At 39.2% G+C, this 21,153-nt stretch overlaps 1 protein-coding gene across 1 annotated transcript in view; it reads left to right on the top strand.

Annotated features, from left to right (window-relative positions):
* Window positions 1-21,153, top strand: part of LOC124775352 (cyclic nucleotide-gated cation channel beta-1) — a 172,207-nt gene that overhangs the window by 130,766 nt on the left and 20,288 nt on the right. Inside the window, exons 4-8 of the mRNA XM_047250184.1 lie at window positions 175-308; window positions 12,821-12,979; window positions 13,544-13,803; window positions 18,479-18,568; window positions 18,678-18,865. Of these exons, the coding sequence (XP_047106140.1) occupies window positions 175-308; window positions 12,821-12,979; window positions 13,544-13,803; window positions 18,479-18,568; window positions 18,678-18,865 (831 nt within the window). The remainder of the gene's footprint in view (window positions 1-174; window positions 309-12,820; window positions 12,980-13,543; window positions 13,804-18,478; window positions 18,569-18,677; window positions 18,866-21,153) is intronic.

The raw sequence follows: 21,153 nt of genomic DNA, 5'->3' as shown, positions 1-21,153 counted from the left end.
GTACTGATATCTCAGGATCTATCCACCCAAAGTGCGTGAAAATGTAATCTAGTATAATATATTTGTCCAATGAATACCCGTTTATCATCTGCATTTCATCTTGGTTTAGAAATGTTAATGGCCAGTAGTGTATTTTGGCTCATTAGTGTGAACGCTTGTACTGCGCTGTTGCAGCCTCCAGCGTGATGGGCAGATGGTCATCCAGCGGCGGCTGCGTGAGCTGGTGAGGGCGTTCGCGGAGCGCGCGCTGCGCGTGCGGCGGCGCCTCGAGCTGCCGCCCACGCCCTCCACCGACAGCAGCGGACAAGGTGAGTCGCAGCTCCTCACTCCAGTGTCTACAAAAGCAGTAGCAGTCGCGAAGTTTAGCTGTTTACACGTCAGAATCTTTCTCTGTGAGACACTTCAGATTTGGTTCAAATGGCTCTGAGCACTGTGGGATTTAACATCTGTGGTCATCAGTCCCCTAGAACTTAGAACTACTTAACCTAACTAACCTAAGAACAGCACACACATCCATGCCCGAGGCAGGATTCGAACCTGCGACCGTAGCGGTCACGTGGTTCCAGACTGAAGCGCCTAGAACCGCACGGCCACACCGGCCGGCTGACACTTCAGAGACAGCCGATAAAAAAGTGTGACGAATATTTGCAACTGCAAGGACCAGTTCTGTCTACTGGAATATTTGTGAAGGTAAACAGGTGCGACATGAAGAAACAGCCCTCATCTGCCGCAGAAGATACTTTTCAGTTGATAATAAAACAAAGTTTGTAAGCAATTCTTGAAGTTGTCAAGTACATGCACTGCGTGACAACTGCTAAGGAACAGAGACATTGTTGGACACAAATAATGACAAGCAGTGAATGACGACACGAAACACAGTACATACTGGTGTGTAATGGAGGTGAAGTCGTATATTTATAACGAAGAATGGTACAGATTTCCACGCAGAAAAGTAGGATAACAGAAATATGAGGGTCACTCCAAAATAAATGCGCACTATTTTTGTAAAAATACAGTTTTCATTCTGCATGCGTGAAAGTCTTGCAGTGTGTAGATACATCCTTCCCACTTGTTTTCAAACTTAGTTCAACCTGTTCCCGTGAGTGGCGCTGTCACAGCATGTCTTCAAGATGGCTGCTACACTTGACGTTCGTCAGAAGCAACGTGCTGTCATAGAATTCCTGTGCTGTGAAAACGAGACAGTGGGAAACGTCCACAAGAGGTTGAAAAAGGTGTATGGAAATGCTGCCGGTCGGTGGGCAAGCAGGTTACGAGATGGAAGTGGGCACGGCAATATTGAGGATTGTCCTTGCAGTGGCAGGCCTTGTACTGCTCACGCTCCAGACAATGTGCAGAGAGTTAATGAACTGGCTACTGCTGACAGACGCCTCGCAGTGAACGAATTGTCACGCTATGTTGGGCTAGGGGAAGGAAGTGCTTGCAGAATACTGAAAGTGCTGGCCTTAAAAAACGTTTGTGCCACTTGGGTTCCCAGGATGTTGACAGTGACTCACAAAGAATCGAGAAAAACGGTATGCAGCGAACTTTTGGAACAGTACGAGAATGGTGAAGATGAATTTCTTGGAAGAATTGTGACAGGTGATGAAACATGGCTCCATCATTTTTCACCAGAGACGAAGAGGCAATCAGTGGAGTGACATCATGCAAGTTCACCCAAGAAAAAATAATTCAAAACCACACATTCTGCTGGAAAAGTTATGGTTACAGTGTTTTTAGATTCCGAAGGACTCTTGCTTGTGGACACCATGCCAAGTGGAACCACCATAAACTCTGATGCATATGTGATGACACTGAAGAAACTTCAGGCTCGACTGAGTCGTGTTCGACCACATTGGCAAAAGCAGGATGTTTTGCTGTTGCACGACAATGCACGGCCACATGTCAGTCAAAAAACCATGGAAGCGATCACAAAACTCGGATGGACAACACTGAAACACCTGCCTTACAGTCCTGACCTGGCTCCATGTGACTATCATCTCTTTGGAAAACTGAAAGACTCTCTTCGTGGAACAAAGTTTGAAGATGGTGACTCCCTTGTGCACGCTGCCAAACAGTGGCTCCAACAGGTTGGTTCAGAATTTTACCGTGCGGGTATACAGGCGCTGGTTCCAAGAAGGCGTAAGGCAGTTGAGAGGGATGGAACTTATGGGGAGAAATGAAAATATTGTTCCTAAAGGATGTATCTACACACTGTAAAACTTTCAAACATGTAGAATAAAAGATGGATTTAAAAAAAATAATGTGCATTTCTTTTGGAGTGAGCCTTGTAAATAACTTTCGTCTCTGACACAGGTCAGACACCCAACATTAAGATCAATATCGGACTCTCAAGCACTAAGGTACATTTTGCACGCTGACTACCAAACTGTTGTGGAGTCCTTGGGGGATATTGTCCCATGGCTCTTTCAAGGCGGCTTCCAGTTCTTGCACAGTTCGGGAAGGGGATGTTCATTGAGAAACACGTTTGCCAAGAGAATCTCAGGCATAAGCTGTAGGATCAGGTCCGGAGAGTATAAATGCCATTACATAGGTTCAGTTTCTTCACTTTCCAACGTGTTTGACACGTCAACAGCCCTGTGAGGTCGGACATTGTCATCCATAAACAGAAAGTCAGGACCTACCACACCTGTAAACAGATAGATAAATCCAGAATGCAATACCACTGTGGAAGTTGATGATACCCCTCGCAAAAATTTGCAGCTGTGTTTGGTCATTCTGCAAATGCCTTCCAACACCATAACGCCTACGTCATACCGATGATGTTCGTGAACATTCTGTGATGTTTAATGTGTTCCCCTCTCTCTCCACATGAACTGGTGGCCAGAATCGTTTGCCACTGTAAAGTGGGATTCGTCATCACTCTGACCAGTGTTGCTGGCCCCAACCAGCGCGCTCCATACAACAACAATTTCTCGGTGATGACGTGGTTAAAGTGGGATGCATGTAACAGGCTTTCAAACATACAAATCAACTTGATTTTACCACCACAAAATGGCTGTGTCACTGACGTGTGTACCCATAACTGTTGCAAAGTCTACAGTGATCTGCCTACAAGTGAGATATCCATTCCTCTTTGCCACTGGGCCTACATATGGATCTCCTTGTGGTGTGGTGGTCCATCTCCGATCGCCAGCATGCTTTCACTTAGTATTTTAATCATGAGATGACATTTTTTGACACACCGATTACTGTGACCACAGTAGTGATACTTTGACAAGCTTCAAGCAATCGCAATCGCAAGCACTCAAATGACGTCTTTCAGACATGTTACCCACACCAAATATCTGAACTGTCAAATGCATAAAGAGCATTCATGCACATGCTCCACTGCAACTGAGTCATCTCATTTCTACATCTCCATTTACTAGCAATTGTCAGTTGTTTAGTTACAGTAGGGAGTTCTTCCTTAGAAAGTGTCAGTTGTTCCTTAAAAATTGTCAAGCAGTGTACATAGCTTTAAGCTGGAGTCTGATATTCCCCCCCTGCCCTCCACTCTCCTCTAAAGTCTTGGTCGTTGTGACAGCCTGATATGTAGCTAGACCAAAGGCTAAGTTAGGTTGAAATATAATAGTGGACAAGTCTCTGATAAGGAGGAGGCTTACCATATAGTCGGGATTGGCCAAGACTGTTCTGGTTTTTTAGCACTGTCTGGGATAATGTCCAGAGACGCAAGAGTGTCAGGGATTTGAGACTTTTATGACTGGCAAGGACTTTTTTTTTTTAATTCTAGATCCAGCAGCTGAAGAGGTCTCTCTCTCTCTCTCTCTCATACCACATATACCAATGATCCCAACCCATTTAACCATTTATTTTAAGAGACTTCTATTTCCAGTCAACATTTCCTTTGCAACACCAGTAAACAAGGCTCAAACCAGAGAAAGGGGGAGAAAAGAAAGCAGAAAAAGACGGGAAAAAATTAACACAATAAATGGTTCAAATGGTTCTAAGCACTATGGGACTTAACATCTGAGGTCATCAGTTCCCTAGACTTAGAACTACCTAAACCTAACTAACCTAAGGACATCACACGCATCCATGCCCGAGGCAGGATTCGAACCTGCGACCGTAGCAGCAGCGCAGTTCCGGACTGAAGCGCCTAGAACTGCTCGGCCACAACGTCCGGCAAAAAATAAACACAGAAAGAGGGAAGGAGGAGATGGACAGAGAGAGGGAGGAAGAGGAGAATTACAGAAAAAAGGAGGAGGAGGTGACGGACAGAGGAAGGAGGAGGAAGAGGAGATGGACAAAGAGAGGGTGGGGGGGGAGGGGGGGAGAAGATGCGCAGAGGGAGGAAAGGAGATAGAGATTAGAATGTACATCCAATTCCAATATGTATTTAGCAATTGTGAAGCAGTACTGGGTTTCTTAGTGTTGTATGTAAACTGTGTAAATTAACCTTTACCAATTTTTTTTCTATCCTTTTTATGGCTGAAAAGCTTCAGTCAGCTGAGACACTGGATGCCAAAATAGTTGAAATTGGTTCCAAAATTTCACAGTGTGCAGTCTGGAGTCCACTTGGCAGTAAACTTCAAGAGATCACCAACACTTTTACGATGCATTATTATGGTAATATACATGAACACTACTTGTGGTCTGAAACAGGAAAAAAAAAAAGATCCATGTCAGACTTTTAGAGGTTTTTTAGCTTAACACTGTTTACATTGTTAAGAATTAAGTACTTTTAAAAGTTCCATAAATAACATAGAGTCCATATTACTGAATCTATCTCAGAACTGTCCCACCAATGTGCCCAGAATTTACAGTAAGTATCTCTAACATTTGTTGGCAAATTAACTGCAATATAATGCTTAGTATAAAGAGTTACCAGTTCATCTGCATGACTCTTTCTCATATTCTTTCAAATCAGCAACATTTGATTTTCAACATATTGCAGAATTAATTAGTTTTTGTTATACATTAACCAGTGTCATAAGCTCTGGCTTACAATATATCAAATAAACCATAATGAGAGGGAAAATATCTGCACAGGTATGTAAAATTAAACTGAAACTGACATCTTGCACCTTGACTTCAAACCCACAAGCAGTAGTGTAGGCTTCTTCATTCCACTTCTCATTTCAGTCTATTATCTTCTTGAAAAGTGAAGCTAGTTGACTGCAATATAAGATTTTTACCAAAAGGGATGCAGAACTCCTCTGTGTAACAGACACTTTAGGCAACCGTTTCTTTACTTCCTCATCTAGAGCTCACATTCTTTTCGCTGAATTGGGAAAAAAAGTAGCAGGTCAATTGAAAGTGAGAAAAGAAATTATGATTTCTTCGACCTTTGACATGGCTTGCGATAGCACTGAACTGAGTCTATGAATAATCAGTGCAGTAGAAAATCTTTTTATCCCTCTTGATTGTAATCCATTCAAATGACCAACCATAGCCCCAGCTCCATACTATGAGAACGTTCAAGAATTTTAAGAACTTTCATAGACTTCACCAACAGCTGTGACATAGTGAAGTACTTACGAGAAAATACACAGAGCAGTTGTTTCAAACATAATAACTGAGACCAAAATTTGACTGACTGATCTCCATTCTTCTTTTATTTATGAGGGTATTTGAAACAGGAGTCAACTCATTCTGTATTAGATTTGAAGTTTTTGTAAATACAAAAGAAAGTTCTAAATGATGATTCAGCTTTTCGTCCTGTATTGAGTTCATCATAACTGAATGCAAGACTCTGTTGTAGCTCTACCCAGTTGTATTAAATTCTTCTCCTGTTGGAAATTGCAGGCAGCAGAGTTGTGCAGCAGAATCCCACATTTGCAATGGCATTCCCTTGCTTAGATTTCTACGATTTTGCTGGCCAAGGGTATGATATGCAACAAGCTCAGTTGCTAACCTTCCCACCAATAACACAGTATACCTATTTAGTGTCAAAAACTGCTAATCCTGTTAGTGGCTATGAGATAATGTAAAACTATGTACCAAATGTGAATTATTGATTTTTCTTAACTACGATCACATTTTCCGTAGCACAAGAAATTACAACTTTTAGTTCTTCTAACATCACACAAAGGCCCACTCACAGGAACTGGTATCCTGGGGTAGCACCCTTCCTGGAGCTCCCACTTGTACAACCCTTTCAGAGAACACCGGTCCTTACCTGAATTGTAGAGCATAGTCAGTATGAACTTAGAATTTTGCTGCGATTCATGGAAAATGGGCAATGCTAATCCCAAGATATTCTATAATATCAACAGTTATCACAATTTTCAACTCAATAAGGGATATTTTTATACTTTTAAAGTTACCATTGCCAATTATTTCACCATTGTTTTCAGTATATGCTATGTAAGCAGTGCTATTTTGTGTCTATCAAATACACTCCACTGGCAAGGACAATGTGAAGCCGCCAAGCTATCAAACCATGGCTGTATTATATTTCATTATAAAATTTTTACGGTTATATTGTTTGTAGCTCATCAGTGTTTCATGTTGTTTCCTGCAGCAATTTCTAGACACACTCTCTTTCCTGGCTGAGCAGTTCTTGCACATATTAGCACTTCATCTCTATCTTCAATTCCAGTTTTATTAGATTTCTTATAGACAAGTTCATAGTGTGTGGGGTCTTAATTTTCAGGATGAAATGTATTTATTTAGATTTACACTTGCCTTATTTGGCACTAATAACACTTGAGATGGTCAGTTACATGGAGTACTAAATTTTCAGTTCAAAATTTTTGGTCATCCTTGAATAAATTTACCGTAAAAACAAATTAAATTTTGTATTATAAGCTGTACAGTGTGGTTGTAATTAAACTTTCACTACTAGAACCAGTCTAGAAGGAGTGCTCTAGGGAAGTGTGATAGAACTGTTGTATTTTCTATATACATAAATGATCTGGCAGACAGAGTGGGCAGCAATTCGCAGTTCTTTGTAGATGATGCTGTGGTGTACAGGAAGCTGTCAAAGATAAGTTACTGTACATTGATACAAGACAACCTAGACAAAACTTCTCTTTGGTCTGATGAATGGCAGCTGGCTCTTAATGCAGAAAAATCTAAGTTAATGTGGATGATTTGGAAAAAACAAACCCTTGATGTTCATATAGAGTATTAGTAATGCCCCACTTGACACAGTCACGTTGATTAAATATCTGGGCAAAATGCTGTGAAGCGATATGAAATGGAATGAGCATGTGAGGATTGTGGTAGGGAAGGCGAATCGTTGACTTTGATTTATTAGGAGAATTTTAAAAACATATGGTTCATCTGTAAAGGAGACCACATATAGGACTCTTGCATGACCTATTCTTGAGTACTGTTAGAGTGTTAGGGATCCGCACCAGGTCAGATTGAAAGAAGACACCGAAGCAATTCAAAGGCAAGCTGTTAGATTTGTTACTGGTGGCTCCGATAAGGATGCTTGTGTTACGGATATGCTACGGGAGCTTAAGTGGGAATCCATGGAGTAAAGAAGACTTTCATTTCAGGGAAAATTTAGAGAGCTGATTGCAGATCAATTCTACTGTTACCAACATACATTTCGCATAGGGACCAGGAAGATAAGACTCGAGAAATTTGGGCTCATTCTTAGACATGTAGATAGTCACTTTTACCTTGCTGTATCTGAAAGTGCAACAGGAAAGAAAACGACTAGTTGTGGTAAAGGAAATCCTCTACCACACACCTTGCGGCGACTTGTGGAGTATGTCTGTAGATGTAGCAGTAGAAAACTGTTTATTACTGGACAAGAGGAGTAGGGCTCTACTTGTTAAGCTGTTTTATCAAAACAAAAATAACAATGCTGCTGCTCTTCATGAAAATTGACACATTAAATGAATATGGAGACATCCTCTTACTACACTGGGGCTGAGAAACATGATTCGGAAGTTCACATTAACTGACAATTTGGAAATTGTTCCCGGGAGAGGCCCTTGATAAATTGGGCCACAAATTGTTGAAGAAGTTACTGTTGGCATGGCTATGAATGTCTTTGAGCAGTGCATGAACTGTTTAATGACAACTGAACATTCCATGATCCACATCCCACCTAAGATGTTTCGGGCAGCAGTAGAACAATCTCTAGTGTGGTTCCAGGCTGTTTTGGATGCAGATGATCATTACATTGAGCAAAGTTTGTAATGTGGAATGTAAACATGGAGTGCAAGTAACAAATTAATGGTACGAAATGAAAACCTCGTAACTCCATTTTGCTAAATTTTACAGGAGAGGCAAAACAGTTTCTTAAAAAATACTGTAAAGTGATACAGATAAAGTTGCTACATGTCTAACTACACTGGTGTCCAAAATTAAAGCTACAAACAGTTATTTCCACATCCTGTGTCTAATTCACAATATAGTCATACAAATTGTCAACAGATGTCCATATGATCATATTCTACACAGAACCATGCCAACAATGACATCAGGGCACCTACCAAACAGCGTAGTGTTTGCCAGGTAGTCCCACAACCATAGTCACTGTGTGCACTGTCACAGGCGGTGCAGTATGGCACAGAGAAGATGTCTACCAGTCACACTGCAGTAGAGAGCCGTAGGAAGAATGGATGCAAGACAGTCGCAAACTGATGTGGCCCGATGGCTTAATGTGAATTGTTCTGTTGTTTCTTGGATGTTGCAACAGTTTATAAAGATGAAAATTGTATCCTGAAGACCAGGGCAGGGCTGATCACATGTGACATCATAAAGAGAGGACCATTATTTGGCTGTAAGGACAGGACGTACCACCTTAGTAGTGCACTGCAGCTGGCATCTGACCTCACAGTACCCACTGGAAGTGTTGTACTGAGGCAAACAGTGTACAGATGGCTTCGACAGAGTGGCCTTTATTGTCAGAGACCTGCTTTATGTACAGAGGGGAGTTGCAGGAAGATCTGCAGGGGATTGTCACTTAGTATAGGGATTGGTGATTTGGACTCGACATGAACAGTTACAATGTGCAGTACATAAAGAGGCAGAAAGACCCATTATTCTATGATTGCAGAACAATCACTGAAATGTAGCATGTAATAAGCAGTGATGATGTGGGTCTGGGAACAGACTGACAGGCTCTCTGTTCACATTTCATTCAGTGGTATGATGGGTAAAGGAACTGGCTTCCTAGAACTACAATGGGTGAAGCTCATCAGCTGGTGAGCCAGTGGCACAAGTATTTTTGAAATGATGAACCTTCAGAACTGATCATGTTCTTCACTTTATCAAGATTGGACTAATGGCACATTGTGAGAACTGTAGAGCTCTATGCACCAATGATGTCTGAATTCAACATTGACTTGATGTTTATGTATGCCAACCTACATGCTGCTGTGAAACAGATCATGAAACACATTTATCAATTACAATCCTGTCAGTGAAAATGCTTTGTATGGCTGCCCTAAGTAGTTAGATAGTGCCTGCACACATGATAAATGGCAAAGACTTGAACTTGCTCAACAGGACCAAAACTAACCTGGTGCTGACTGACAACTTGTAGGCCAGAAATGTTTGAACATGGGGCCAAATCAGGGATGCCCACATGTGGTACCTTTGCCTCCAAAGTTGTGCAAGCAATGAGCTTTACAGATATTACCGTATCCAGTTGATGTTGGCAAAAACGTACTGCAGACAGGATCAATGTTGACTGTTGTGGGTTGTAACAGCAGGTAGATTGACAGCTGTACAGCAAATCACATAAGAGTTCACTGCTGAGCCACAACTGTATACAGCTATACCAGTGGGAACAGCTGCCTGGCCAATGAGTAACGAAGCCACTGCATATATATCTGTACTCACAACACTTTTCAGAGCAAAATACAAATTAGCGTGGGCGCACGACTATGACAAAGTTGGGAAAGGTCTTATGGCCTAATGAGTTTGGATATGTATTGGTAAATGCTGACTGCAGGATAGGAGTATATGGGAAACATAAAATGATTCATGCTACTTGCCAAAAAGCCATAGTTTAGGTAAGTGATTGGCGATATCATTGTGTGGGGGCCCCTTACATACCTGCAATAATGTCTTACCAGCAAGTGGTATGAGAATTGATTGAGAGATCCTGTACATCCATTTGACAGCCTACAGTACCTCTCAAGTGACTTACTGGATGCGCATTCAGGAGGACGACGGTTCAATCCCATCTCCGGCCCTCCTGATTTAGGTTTTCCGTGATTTCCCTAAATCGCTTCAGGCAAATGCCACAATGGTTCCTTTGAAAGGGCACGGTCGATTTCCTTCCCCATCCTTCCCTCACCCGAGCTTGCGCTTCGTCTCTAATGACCTCGTTGTCGACGGGACGTTAAACACTAATCTCCTCCTCCTCCTCCCTCTCTCAAGTGACTTCTGACTTAAGCAAGACAATGAACCAGTCTGTCAATATTGTATGGTATCATAATGGTTTGAAGAAGACCTTAGACACCTGATCACAATCATATAGAACACCTTGCAGTGGTACTAATCTGGTTTGAGTCTCATCTTATTGGTAATGCATTATTGAAAACTTTTAGAGTATTGAAATAAGTTACACAATACTGGGCGCAACACCGCTTTTTATTGTTGCACTTGGCCACAAATTTACTAACTTTAAACTGATATTCTGGACAATGACCAGTTTGCTAACACTTCTACTCACATATTAAGAGAACCAGGCTAGACCTCACAATCAGTGGCAACTTCAGTGACAACACTCATCCTGAAACTCTTCATCTCAAAAACACAGTTTATAAAGCACAGCCAGTTGAGCATAATTTGTTATTAACATAAACATAGTTTTGCTCATAACTATGAAAGAAGTTCACAGAGACATTCCACACATATAGATTGTTAATGAGATAAATGACACAGACAGATTAATTGGTGTTAGCAGATTGTTATCCGTTTCTTGATGACACTTGATCTAGATGAACAAAAACTTGCATTGACATGTTGACAGAGCAATTTTTAGGCACCACATTCATTACAAAATTGTAGACACCAGCATTGGGACATTAGCACAATGACTGTGATAGATGGACTTTCACAGAGATGTTAGTCACGTATTATTTCACCTGGAAATCTTTACATACATCGATGTTACTTTTGAGATAGCTCTACGTGGACAGAAAATTCTTGGGTGCCATGGGTTATTTCAAGATTTGCGTATTAAATTTTTGAATTTTAAAAAATATGTATTTGTTTATAAAGCATGTGGTTGAAATTTACTAGAGTAGAGTAGGTCCAGGCAATAATTTGGTTCACATAAGTATTTATTTAGTACATAACAAAAGTTTGCAGAACTACTTTGTGTGTCTGCACTGGGAATTACTCATTTACAAGTACATTTGCCATATTTGACGTTATGATAATTCATGCAAACTCCTAATCGGTGGCTTAATTGATTATCATTCAATCCAGACAAACTAGGGCACCAAAAATATACTGGTAAACTTCAGAATTACACAGTTATAATGGCACAAACGTGTCTGGACTTCAGTGCTAATTATCTCTCAAATAAATTAGTTTCCTGAAAATTAAAATATGTTACTGTAAAGCCAAAACTCATAGATTTCTAATGGTAGCTCTCAATATTTCTAAATTCGCTGTTTAGCTCCAGTAAAATCTACCATTACACACTGTCATGATAATTTCAGTCATTGATTACTTTTAATCAGCATGGTTTTAAGTAAAGGTAAGCATATCACTATAATCAGCATACTGACAATTATCATCTCAATAATGAATTTACATGGAATATGGCCTGAATAACATTTTGATAGATTTGGTCATATACACAACATGGATAACTAGACGTAAAATGAAAAATGAGAAAAATATAGTTATTAAAAAGGGGTGCAACAATAGCCAGTGGAAGAGTTCCAGGTTGCTCTGTTTCAACCTCTGGACTCTTCAAGTCTCCATTGCTTGTGGGCAGAGGTCGAGCAGTCATGGTTCAGGATGGCTCCCTAATGCATTTACTGTGTCAGTCCCATTGTATCCTTTAGAGAGAGAGAATTCAAGACAATGAATGCTCAGTATCTGTTGAAAAATAATATCTGACACAAATTCTCCATCAATCATTGAGGGAGCTTCATTTTGCTCTCAACACAGCTACAAAGGTGAGACAAGCAATGTGCACTGCTTGGTTAGCACAGTATATATGGTGAATGGAAGAAACAATATTGAGCCAGACTAAAAGCAAATATGCTGTGCTGTAAAAACAGGCAGCCTGTGTCAAATATTCAGGTGGTTTCAAACCCTCATATTTTCAAATGATGAATTGGGTCACAGGCTCAGATGTACAGGCATACAAAACATATAAACATATCTTGATATTTTTGCCAGTGTCCACATACTTTAGAAACAGATTGTCACAGCACCCTTCATTCCTACAAAGGCATTGCTTCTTTAGGGTTGACAAAACCTGCTCAGTGGTAAAGTCTTGTCAGACAAGTTATACAGTATATACCTTGTATAATACATGAACAAATTGCCTCAGAGTTTTAATTTTTAATTATCTTATAGTATAATACATTATAGTAGCATGGAGAGCTGCATCAAACCAGTCTCAGGACTGAAGACCACAACAACAATAACAATACATTTTAATGATCATTTACACTTTAACATGTTAGTTACATAACAAATTATGTCTGCATGTTGTGTTGTACTACAGATGTAGAATAAGGAAAATCCAGGATGTTTTAGGTGTAGAATAAGAATGCACCTGATTCATAGCTAGTGCACATCCTAATACTTAATCACATTAACATAATGTAACAGTTTTCAATTTACAAAAGTTAACAGAATTCAAATGTACAGCAAAGTATAATAATGTTACAAATGTACTTGACTGTTTCTGTTTCAGCTGATAGCAATGGTATTTCTTCCCCACCACTGTATGAATGTGTTGAGACTGTCAACAGTGAGGAGCAGGAACAATTACCATGCACATTCAGCCTCAGCTGCAAGTCTTTTTTGAAGATTTTTGATTGTTTCAAATGTAATACAGTCCTTGATCCACAAGGTATGTTGGAAGAGCCATGTCACTTGTGTAGTGATCTATAAACTGTCTGTATGATTATAATGTGGAACATAAAAATGAAGATATGTGTGGGGTTTTTCATCTTGAATAATTTGAAGAGATCAGACATCACATTCTCTCTCTCTCTCTCTCTCTCTCTCTCTCTCTCTCTTACACACACACACACACACACACACACACACACACACACATAAATGTCTGTCCACATGAAAAGTGATAGATGAAGTCTAATTACTCCAGCTCACTAAACAGCATTTAACACAATGTAAGCTGATGTATGTATTATTTTGCATGTCACAGATACTTATCAAATAAAACTACTTTATTTTAATTTTAAATATTTTGACTGTAGGACAAGTATTGGACTGCAGTTTTGTTATACGTAAAATTAAATTTTTGATAGGGTTATTGTTTGAACAAAGTTTTTTTGTACATTGTAAAATAAGCATCTGATTTCGAAACTTGTGCTCTATGATCTGAATAAAAAGTTTAATCATATGGTTTAAAAATGCACTCAAAGTGTACTGGTAAATACTTATTCTCCAGGGATATGCTACGTGCTTTGGTTGCTTCTTGTTACTGTGTGCTACTCTTACAACTGCTGGGTGATCCCACTCAGAAGCACATTTCCATATCAAACAGAAGAAAACACACCAGTGTGGTTAGCACTGGATTACTCTGCTGATGCTGTCTATTTGATGGACATTCTATTTTTTAAACCGAGGCTGACCTACCTTAGTGATGGATTTTGGGTGAAAGACACGAAACTTACTCGTCAAAGATACTTCAGAAAGTGGCAGTTCAAGGTATGGTACAGATGTCTAGAAATTGGTGGCACTGATGATTTTCCTGAAATATGATAGTTAGCTAAATGTTGCACAAATAATTTGCATACTTTTTGCAATTATGTAAACTGAGTTGTCTTTCAGGTTGTTCAACATAATTCATATAACATTGCAACAAAAAAACATTTAATATTCATTATTAGTATGTTATTCTATAATAAGTATTTTATTCTTTTACACTAATATGAGTACAGTAATGAATTTACAAACAGAGATTAACTCTGGAATGAAAAAGTTGTCACAAAAAAAACCATCCAATTTAATTTTACAGTTTATTTTGAAATCTGTCAACATTGTATATAACTTACCAAATGACAACAAAAAGGTGTCTTCTGCATTGTTTTCCCCCACCCCCCACCCCCATCTCTCTCTCTCTCTCTCTCTCTCTCTCTCTCTCTCTCTCTCTCTCTCTCTCTCTCTCTTTCTCTCTGTCTCCCCCCCCCCCCCTCCCTTTCTTAGTTAGTCAAACACACACACACACACACACACACACACACACACACACAGTGAAAAAATATAATTTAGTTTGAAATTCACTTAAGGAACTGTTGATGGAAATCTTCAAAGAGATTCTTAAGACTGATCTGTCATCAATTAAAATGTTGTTACGATTTTTGCTTATAAGGTGAAATGGAACTTCAGTACCAATATCACTTACTGAAGTCTGGAGAGATAAAATATCTACTCACCAAGCAGCAGCAGGAGAAATGCATATAAGGATATTAAATTTACAAGCTTTTGGAGGCAGTGTCTCCTTCTGGTGCGAGGATTGAAGGGCAAGGGTGAAGGGAAAGAACTGGCGAGCTCTAGGAAATGAGGAGAGTTTGGAAAAGTTGCCCAAACCCCCAAGTCAGAGGAGATTTATCAGATGGGGTGAGAAGGAAAGACTGATTGTTGACTGTACCACCTCTGAGGAGGAGGAGGTAAGGTAGAGGTTAAGGGGAGAAAGAGGCAGATATGAAGTGAAAACCAGGGTGTGAGAAAGATGTCATGGAGGATTTAGATAAAGAAAGTATAGAAATAAATTTATGAGAACTCAGTTCCTGACATGATACTATCTCAGGCAATGTGAGTTGTAAACTGTTGACTGCTTTTCATTTGCTATCAGACAACATAATATGTCATTAGCTTACGTTGTTGTTGTTGTTGTGGTCTTCAGTCCTGAGACTGGTTTGATGCAGCTCTCCATGCTACTCTATCTTGTGCAAGCTTCTTCATCTCCCAGTACCTACTGCAACCTACATCCTTCTCAATCTGCTTAGTGTATTCATCTCTTGGTTCCCTCTATGATTTTTACCCTCCACGCTGCCCTCCAATTCTAAATTGGTGATCCCTTGATGCCTCAAAACATGTCCTACCAACCGATCCCTTCTTCTGGTCAAGTTGTGCCACAAACTTCTCTTCTTCCCAATCATATTCGATACTTCCTCATTAGTTATGTGATCTACCCATCTAATCTTCAGCATTCTTCTGTAGCACCACATTTCGAAAGCTTCTATTCTCTTCTTGTCCAAACTATTTATCGTCCATGTTTCACTTCCATACATCGCTACACTCCATACAAATAATTTCAGAAATGACTTCCTGACACTTAAATCTATACTCGATGTTAACAAATTTCTCTTCTTCAGAAACGCTTTCCTTGCCATTGCCAGTCTACATTTTATATCCTCTCTACTTCGACCATCATCAGTTATTTTGCTCCCCAAATAGCAAAGCTCCTTTACTACTTTAAGTGTCTCATTTCCTAATCTAATTCCCTCAGCATCACTCGACTTAATTCGACTACAGTCCATTATCCTCGTTTTGCTTTTGTTGATGTTCATCTTATATCCTCCTTTCAAGACACTGTCCATTCTGTTCAACTACTCTTTCAAGTCCTTTGCTGTCTCTGACAGAATTACAATGTCATTGGCGAACCTCAAAGTTTTAATTTTTTCTCCATGGATTTTAATACCTACTAGGAATTTTCCTTTTGTTTCCTTTACTGCTTGCTCAATATACAGATTGAATAACATCGGGGAGAGACTACAACCCTGTCTCACTCCCTTCCCAACCACTGCTTCCCTTTCATGTCCCTCGACTCTTATAACTGCCATCTGGTTTCTGTACAAATTATAAATAGCCTTTTGCTCCCTGTATTTTACCCCTGCTACCTTCAGAATTTGAAAGAGAGTATTCCAGTAAATATTGTCAAAAGCTTTCTCTAAGTCTACAAATGCTAGAAACGTAGGTTTGCCCTTCCTTAATCTAGCTTCTAAGATAAGTCGTAGGGTCAGTATTGCCTCACGTGTTCCAACATTTCTACGGAATCCAAACTGATCTTCCCCAAGGTCAGCTTCTACCAGTTTTTCCATTTGTCTGTAAAGAATTCGTGTTAGTATTTTGCAGCTGTGACTTATTAAACTGATAGTTCGGTAATTTTCACATCTGTCAACACCTGCCTTCTTTGGGATTGGAATTATTATATTCTTCTTGAAGTCTGAGGGTATTTTGACTGTTTCATACATCTTGCTCACCAGATGGTAGAGTTTTGTCTGGACTGGCTCTCCCAAGGCCGTCAGTAGTTCCAATGGAATGTTGTCTACTCCGGGGGCCTTGTTTCGACTCAGGTCTTTCAGTGCTCTGTCAAACTCTTCACGCAGTATCGTATCTCCTATTTCATCTTCATCTACACTCTCTTCCATTTCCATAATATTATCCTCAAGTACATCGCCCTTGTATAGACCCTCTATATACTCCTTCCACCTTTCTGCTTTCCCTTCCTTGCTTAGAACTGGGTTTCCATCCGAGCTCTTGATGTTCATACAAGTGGTTCTCTTATCTCCAAAGGTCTCTTTAATTTTCCTGTAGGCAGTATCTATCTTACCCCTAGTGAGATAATCCTCTACATCCTTACATTTGTCCTCTAGCCATCCCTGCTTAGCCATTTTGCACTTCCTGTCGATCTCATTTTTGAGATGTTTGTATTCCTTTTTGCCTGCTTTATTTACTGCATTTTTATATTTTCTCCTTTCATCAATTAAATTCAATATTTCTTCTGTTACCCAAGGATTTCTACTAGCCCTCATCTTTTTACCTACTTGATCCTCTGCTGCCTTCACTATTTCATCCCTCAAAGCTACCCATTCTTCTTCTACTGTATTTCTTTCCCCCATTCCCGTCAATTGTTCCCTTGTGCTCTCCCTGAAACTCTGTACAACCTCTGGTTCTTTCAGTTTATCCAGGTCCCATCTCCTTAAATTCCCACCTTGTTGCAGTTTCTTCGGTTTTAATCTACAGGTCATAACCAATAGATTGTGGCCAGGGTCCACATCTGCTCCTGGAAATGTCTTACAATTTAAAACCTGGTTCCTAAATCTCTGTCTTACCATTATATAATCTATCTGAAACCTATCAGTATATCCAGGCTTCTTCCATGTATACAGCCTTCTTTTATGATTCTTGAACCTAGTGTTAGCTATGATTAAGTTGTGCTCTGTGCAAAATTCTACCAGGCCGCTTCCTCTTTCATTTCTTAGCCCCAATCCATATTCACCTACTACGTTTCCTTCTCTCCCTTTTCCTGCTACCGAATTCCAGGCACCCACGACTATTAAATTTTTGTCACCCTTCACTATCTGAATAATTTCTTTTATTTCATCATACATTTCTTCAATTTCGTCATCATTGGCAGAGCTAGTTGGCATATAACCTTGTACTACTGTAGTAGGTGTGGGCTTTGTATCTATCTTGGCCACAATTATGCGTTCACTATGCTGTTTGTAGTAGCTTACCCACATTGCTATTTTCCTATTCATTATTAAACCTACTCCTGCATTACCCCTATTTGATTTTGTGTTTATAACCCTGTATTCACCTGACCAGAAGTCTTGTTCCTCCTGCCACCGAACTTCACTAATTCCCACTATATCTAACTTTAACCTATCCATTTCCGTTTTTAAATTTTCTAACCTACCTGCCTGATTAAGGGATCTGACATTCCACACTCCGATCTGTAGAATGTCAGTTTTCTTTCTCCTGATAACGACATCCTCTTGAGTAGTCCCCGCCCGGAGATCCGAATGGGGGACTATTTTACCTCCGGAATATTTTACCCAAGAGACGCCATCATCATTTAATCATACAGTAAAGCTGCATGCCCTCGGGAAATATTACAGCCGTAGTTTCCCCTTGCCTTCAGCCGTTCGCAGTACCAGCACAGCAAGGCCGTTTTGGTTATTGTTACAAGGCCAGATCAGTCAATCATCCAGACTGTTGCCCTTGCAACTACTGAAAAGGCTGCTGCCCCTCTTCAGGAACCACACGTTTGTCTGGCCTCTCAACAGATACCCCTCCATTGTGATTGCATCTACGGGGTACGACTATCTGTATCCCTGAGGCACGGAAGCCTCCCCACCAACGGCAAGGTCCATGGTTCATGGGGGGAGGCTTTAGCTTACATATTTCCTATATCAGTGAAAGTCTACATGCTTTCATTAGCTGTAGAAATATGTACATATGATAGTTTTCTACATTTCTCATAATCTGTGTACCTTTCTCCTCCTTCCCATCAATTTTAAATCATTTAATACAGTAAGGACAATTAATAATTCTTTGTGTTATTATGTTTATTATAATTTTTTCTGGTTTTTAGATGGACTTGCTGTCGCTTTTACCTCTAGACTTGTTCTATCTGATGTTTGGACCCCAGCAATTACTGTTTAGACTCCCAAGACTGCTGAAGGTATCAAAATAATGAGTGTAATTTATTCACTAAGCACTCTTTAGTTATATTGGTCAGTTTTACTTAACATTGTGTAATAACTTCCATACATAATCTTCTTGTCCTGAAGGTACAGACATTTTGGGAGTTCTATGACCGTGTGGACAACATCCTCAAGTCACCGTACATAGTGCGAATGGCGAGAACTCTCTCCTACATGCTCTTCCTAATTCATGTTAATGCCTGTGCATATTATGCATTTTCACTCTGGGAAGGCCTTGGATCTAACAAATGGGTGTTTAATGGCCAAGGAAATGCGTAAGTTATCTTCAATTTATTAAAAAGTTCGAAAAGACTTTCTAAGATTAACATTTAGGGCATTTAATTTTATTAGATGATACTTTTGTTTGAAGAAATTCTTTAATATCTTAAAATTCTACAAAATTATTTAACTACTGTTTTTGAAATTGTAGAATCCATAAAGAGTATGATGTGCTGTGTGGCACAGAGACCACTGGATCATGACACTGATAATATCATTAATCATGTGACTACACAGCAGCTACCTCACAACTATCAGATATTATATAATTTGCCAGTCACTGTGGAAACTACAAGGGATTAAAACAAAATTATCACACAGAATGAGTGCTTTTTCTGTCTTGCCATACCCCACTGCAATTAGGGAATGAGTTATAAACAATACATTAACTTCAAATACAGCATTTTGTTGGGGTATATCTAACTGAAGATTTAATCACTAGTTGTCTCGTGGATGCAACAGCTGACTGGTACTGTCATCTGACCATGGAATCAGCCAGGATGATAGCAAAATCTTTAAGGGAGGGCACTGAAACTCATGGGAGTACCTCTTTTTTAAGCTAAGATCAGTGTCCAATTATTCAAAACTGAATGAAATTAAGCTTAATGAGAAACTCAGACAGGCAGGATTAGAGATGTTAAAATATCATGAGATACTCATTAATGTACAGTGAAAAATAATCTTAGTATGTCACAAGATTCTCATAAGAGTATAGTGGAAAACAATGTTAATATATTCTTTAGAATATTGAGGATTAAACACTGAAGTAGATGAGCTTCTTGTTCGTTTAGGACATTTAGAAACTTAGGATGTGGAATAGATGTGCTATGCTTGTCTGAGCATCAAATAGTCACAGCTATGGGAAAGATAAATGTAGGCGGATATAAGCTTTCAGCTCATGTAAGTAGACACACTTATGGAGAGAGGAGGAGTTACCATATATGTTAAAATTTATCATAATGTGAAAAATTTAGAAACTAAAAGAAACTGTGTAGAACAACATATAGAAGCATGTGGCTGTGAGCTTAAAGAAAATAATGGCACTTTTATAATTGTAGCTGTGTATAGGTCCTCATTGGGAAATTTGCAGATATTTCTGAAAAACTTGGATTCTTTGTTGTGCCATCAGTCAAACGGAGGCAAGTAAATTATTGCTTGTGGCAATTTCAATGTAGATTTTCTCAAAGAGTCTGATAGAAAGTATGATCTTGAAGTATTACTTGGTTCTTTCTGTTTGACATCAGTTATTGATTTATGTACTCAGGTAGTACAGGAAAGCAGCACACTGATAGATAATGTTTTTATAGACCAAGATAAATTTAATCAAATAAAAACTTTTCCCATTAAGAATGGTCATTCTGATCCTGATGCACAGCTCATTACAGTATATAACATAACTCCATACAGTAATGCAAAACAGCCCCAGAGAATAATGCACTCAGTTTATGACTTAACAACTGAAAATTTTATGGAAAGCTTGCAACAGTTCGACTGGGATGAGGTGTACAGGGAACCTGATGCTAATTTAAAATTTAACTTATTTATTAATACCTTTGTGAGTATATTTGAAAACAGTTTTCCAAAGAAAACAGAGAAACGCAATTGTAAGAAACCTTCTGAAAAGACATGGCTTACGAAGGGATAAAAGTATCTTGTAAACAGGAAAGGGAAATGTATCTTATAGCTGGAAGGAGTCATGATCCAGACACAGTCAAACATAATAAAAACTACTGCACTGCATTAAGAAAAGTTATTAAAAAGTCCAGAAGTATGTGCATGAGATTAGGACCTCTGATAATAAGATTAAAACAATTTGGAATATTTTTAAAAGGGAAGCACGGGAAGACAGTATTTCACCATTTTTTTAAGTGTTGTAGAGAAAATGGGATCCAGCTGTTCATAAGAAAATGCAAGGCAGACGCAATACCTATGCAATTTGATAAAATTGAAGTTCAACCCAACTCTCCTACTGAAATTAGGAAAATAATAAATTCACTCAAAAGTAAAAGCTCACGTGGAATTGATGGCATTTCCAATAGAGTATGAAAAACTTGTTCCCAACAAATAAGTAGAATTCTCAGACACATATGTAGTAGCTCACAGAAACTGAGCATTTTTCAGATAGATTGAAATATATTATTGTTATACCGTTGCATAAAAAAAGGAGATAGGTCTGATACTAACAACTACTGCCCATTCTCACTTCTGACAGCTTGAAAAAGTAATGTATTCAAGAGTAGCTTCACATATTTGTAAAAATGAAGTACTAAAAAAAAAAGTCAGA

The sequence above is a fragment of the Schistocerca piceifrons genome, chromosome 2 (genome assembly GCF_021461385.2).
Source record: "Schistocerca piceifrons isolate TAMUIC-IGC-003096 chromosome 2, iqSchPice1.1, whole genome shotgun sequence".
Lineage (NCBI taxonomy): Eukaryota > Metazoa > Arthropoda > Insecta > Orthoptera > Acrididae > Schistocerca > Schistocerca piceifrons.
Note: the sequence above shows the minus strand (reverse complement) of the source record. Positions and strands in the feature narration are given on the sequence as shown.